We start from the raw sequence: 4,562 nt of genomic DNA, 5'->3' as shown, positions 1-4,562 counted from the left end.
AAAATGTGGAACCAACCCAAATGCCCATCAATCAATTAGCGGATAAAGAAACTGTGTATATATGTGACATATATATGTGTGGGGTGGGTGTGTGTATATATATATACTTATATATATACATGGTGTGTATATGTATATATATGTGGTATAGAAACTGTGGTGTATATATATAGTGTGTATATATATGGTATATATATATGGGCTGTGTGTATATATGACATATATATATATATGATGAGTATATATATGATTCCATCATACATATGATGGGATATATATGATGGGATATATATATATGATGGGATACTACTCAGCCATAAAAATGAGTGAATTAAAAGCATTTGCAGCAACCTGGATGAGATTGGAGACCGTTATTCTAAGTGAAGTAATTCAGGAATGGAAAACCAAAAATTGTATGTTCTCATTCATAAATGGGAGCTAGAGCTAGGCTATGAGAATGTAAAGGTATAAGGATGACACAAGGGAAAGCGGGTGAAGGGAATGAGAGATAAAAGACTGCAAATTGGGTGCAGGGTATACTGCTTGGGTGATGGGTGCGCCAAAATCTCACAAAACACCACTTAATAACTTATGCATGTAACAAAACACTACCTGTTTCCCCAAAAACCTACAGAAATAAAATTTTTTTTTAAAATGCATGTTGCTTGTATGTTTTTATTTTATTTTTTGCTCTTGAGTTGCTTGAGTTCTTTTCATTTTCTGGATATCAGATCCTTGTCAGATGAGTAGTTTGCAAATATTTTTTCCTATTAGACAGGTTGTCTCTTCACTGCAGTGATTGTTTTCTTTGTCATGCAAAAGCTTTTTAATATATATCCATTTTGTCTACTTTTGCTTTTGTTGCCTGTGTTTTTGGAGTTCCAGCTATAAAATATTTGCCTATACCTGGGCAAAGATTAGTTCTGAGTAGACATTTTTCAAAAGAAGACATGCACATGGCCAAAAGGTATATGAAAAAAATGCTCAGCATCCCAGTCATTAGGGAAATACAAATCAAAACTACAATGAGATATCTACTTACCCTAGTTAAAATAGTTATTAACAAAAAGACAAAAAATAACAGATCCTTGTGAGGATATGGAGAAAAGGGAACTCTCTTACACACTGTTGGTGGGAATGTAAAATAGTACAGCCGTTACGGAAAACAGTATGAAGATTTCTCAATAAACTAAAAATAGTACTACATACAATCCAGCAATTTCACTAGTGGATATTTATCCAAAAGAAAGGAAATTAGTATATCCAATGGACACATTACACTCATGTTTATTGAAGAACTATTCACAATAGTTAAGGTTTGGGATCAACTTAAGTGTCTATCAACAGACGAATGGATAAAAAAAGTTGACATCTTTGCACAGTACTATTTTGCCATGAAAAAGAATGAAATCTTGTCATTTGTAGCAACATGGATGGAACTAGAGGTCATTATGTTAATTGAAAGTTCTGAAGCAGAACAAAAACAAACTCTTGGTATGCCAAAGAGATAGATAATAAAATAAGCCAGACACAGAAAGTCAAATATTACATGTTTTTATTCACCTGTGGGAGCTAAAATGTGGGTGTCATGGTGGTAGAGAGTAGAATGATAGTTATCAGAGGCTGGAAAAAGTGTGAGTGTGTATGGAAGGGGATTTAAGAGATGTTGGTCAATAGGTACAAACACAGTTAGATAGAAGGATTAAGCCATAATGTTTGATATTTGAGTACAGTGACCATAGTTAATTACTATTTATTATATATTTCAAAATGGCTAGAAATGAGGACTTGAAATTTTCTCAACACATAGAAATGATAAATGCTCAAAGCAATGGATATCCTAAATATCTAGACTTAATCATTACATGTTCTATGCATGTAAGTATCACATGTACCCCATAAATATATAGAAATATTATATATCAAAAAATGCACATTGCTCTCATTTGTGGACTGACTGACTAGGTGAAAATATTTAGTGTGATGAATAACCCCTGTTTACTCTGTATATGGGCATATCGAAAGGTTATAAGGCTCAGAGAGACCAGTGTTATTGATAGCCTGCAACTACAATAATTGTTTGTCTCTCTTCCATATTCTGGATATATACAGCCAAATTCAAAAGTAATTCTCAGGAAAAAGTCTGATCAATGTGGGGGAGGCAATAAAATTACTAATAAAGTTATATTTGCCAAAATATGGCACTCTAACTTGGAAAATGCAAAGGTCCCTTGATATGAAAGACACAAGACCTGAAGGTCAAAACTCCCTGAGCAATCTAGCACTTCCTCGAAAGTAAATCAGTTAATATCCCTCTACCCTTCATACATGCGAGTCCCCAGGTCAGTGCCTGGTTTCCTCCTGTTATCTTCATCAGCCTAGGAGCTTTCGGTCATTTATCGCTTCCTTCTTCCTTCTCATCCCCCACCGTCAATCGCATACTATGTCTTTCTCACTCCACCTTTGTCCATCCTTCAAATTCCACAGACTCACTGCTCATCTTGGGTTTGAACTATTGTCTCTGTCCCCTTCAATCATCATCCATATTTTATTTTATCTGCAAACTTGAATCCATTTTGTGCACATAAGCAGATTACTTTTTCCCAAAATCTTATTTCCTGAGTCACTTAATATCCTAATGCTTATTGTTTAGTATTGCAATAGCATAGTAAAAGCTTGTATTTTTGTAGCCAGGCCCTGTACTATCTGGTCTTTCCTAGTCCTCCCTACCTATGTCTTACTCTCCCTTCTACTTCCAGAGAGCCAGTTTCATGCAAGTCACAAAGTCCTAGCTAGCTGGTTTTAGAATTTAAGCCTTTATCAGTATTCTATCTCCTACAGAAAGTCTTCATCACACCCTACAAAAACGTTCCCACTTAGATCCTAACTCTAACTTTATTTTAGCGCAAGTTACATTCTATCAGAAGATAATGCACAATGATATCATGTGTCTTAGCCTCTGCTAACCCATGAAATAATGGAATCCTTCAGGATAGAGCAGGATATTGTTGATACACACTCAATTCATCTTCTTATCTCCAAATCAATTTCATAAAACATGTGACAAGTGAGTTACTTCAAAATGTAAATAAGAGTTAATTAAAATAGTAATTCTAGCCTATATCTTGCCTATCTACAAAGTTTTGTTTTGTTTTGTTTTTGTTCTTAATGAAAAGTGACATGTACCATAAATCTGCTTTCTCGGGTACCACAAACACCTCCTTCTTTCCCTTGTGCAGTAAAAACTGCCTAGGAGTCTCTGTCCACTTAACTAACCATTTTCCCACCCTTATAAAGATTTTTCTCCATCGTATCATCCTCCTTGGAATCCTGGAATTCTCCCATACCATCTGCATTAATTTTACAAGCCCCTATACATTTCTTAAGGAAGCTCTTGGTTCTTCCTATGTTTCTCTCCATCCCTTAGCCCATGAACACTTTTTCCTTTAACACAAGAGTAAAAGATGGAGAATATAAAATTGCAATTTTTGACTACTGAAGAAAATGTGCTTTATTAAACAGAATACTTTCTCTCAAGGCCAAGCCCAGTCCCCACGTGCAGAAGGAGGGTGTCAGGGTCATAGGAACACTGGCAAACTGGAAGAGAACTCAGTGGTACTTATGGGCCAGGGCAATGGCGACAGCAGACACCAGCTTCTGCCAGGCAGCCTGCACTTCAGGGGTGAACTCCTTGCCAAAGTGAGTAGCCAGAATAATCACCATCACGTTACCCAGTAGCTGTTAGGCAAAAGACAAAATAACACATAGGCATGTTGAGTAGAAGTTTCCGAAAACAACTTGCTGAAAAAACAAACAAACAAACAAAAACGGCTTTATACCTACATTCCTTGACAACCCTGACGTCAAACTGTTCCAAGGTTTGTGCCTACCCAGAAAATTCAGATGAGCTTAAGTTCAATTTTATTTTATGAGCCCTACATTCAACATTCTACCTACCTGCATCCTCACCCTCTCTTCCCATTTTACCAGTATTATTGGGCTCCCTCTCTCCCTATTTTCTTTTCTTTTTTTTTTTTTTTTTTTTTTTTGAGGGGAGTCTCGCTCTGTCGCCCGGGCTGGAGTGCAGTGACCGGATCTCAGCTCACTGCAAGCTCGGCCTCCCGGATTTAGGCCATTCTCCTGCCTCAGCCTCCCGAGTAACTGGGACTACAGGCGCCCGCCATGTCGCCCGGCTAGTTTTGTATTTTAGTAGAGACGGGGTTTCACCGTGTTAGCCAGGATGGTCTCGATCTCCTGACCTCGTGATCCGCCCGTCTCGGCCTCCCAAAGTGCTGGGATTACAGGCTTGAGCCACCGCGCCCGGCCTCTCCCTATTTTTCTTTAAGCAGTTGTCTAATTTCTGTAAATGTAGAATGGGAGTGCGGCAAGAGTTCTCAGTGGGAGTTTAAAATCCCTAATAAATTCAGAAACAAGCCTTCACTTGGTTACAATACTGATGGAAAATTTAGTATCTTTTAGAAAATGTGTCTTATTTTTCTTTGAGAAAATCTTTTTTTTTTTTTTTTTTTTTTTTTTTTTTTTTTTTTTTTTTTTTTTTTTTT

At 37.0% G+C, this 4,562-nt stretch overlaps 1 protein-coding gene across 1 annotated transcript in view; it reads right to left on the bottom strand.

Moving 5' to 3' along the window:
• Positions 1-3,493: 3,493 nt before the first annotated feature.
• Positions 3,494-4,562, bottom strand: part of HBE1 (hemoglobin subunit epsilon 1) — a 14,538-nt gene continuing 13,469 nt past the window's right edge. Inside the window, exon 4 of the mRNA XM_017861620.1 lies at positions 3,494-3,738. Within this exon, the coding sequence (XP_017717109.1) occupies positions 3,610-3,738 (129 nt within the window). The 3' untranslated portion in view covers positions 3,494-3,609. The remainder of the gene's footprint in view (positions 3,739-4,562) is intronic.

The sequence above is a fragment of the Rhinopithecus bieti genome, unplaced genomic scaffold (genome assembly GCF_001698545.2).
Source record: "Rhinopithecus bieti isolate Rb0 unplaced genomic scaffold, ASM169854v2 scaffold_61931, whole genome shotgun sequence".
Taxonomy (NCBI): Eukaryota; Metazoa; Chordata; class Mammalia; order Primates; family Cercopithecidae; genus Rhinopithecus; species Rhinopithecus bieti.
This window is presented reverse-complemented; position numbering and strand designations above follow the sequence as displayed.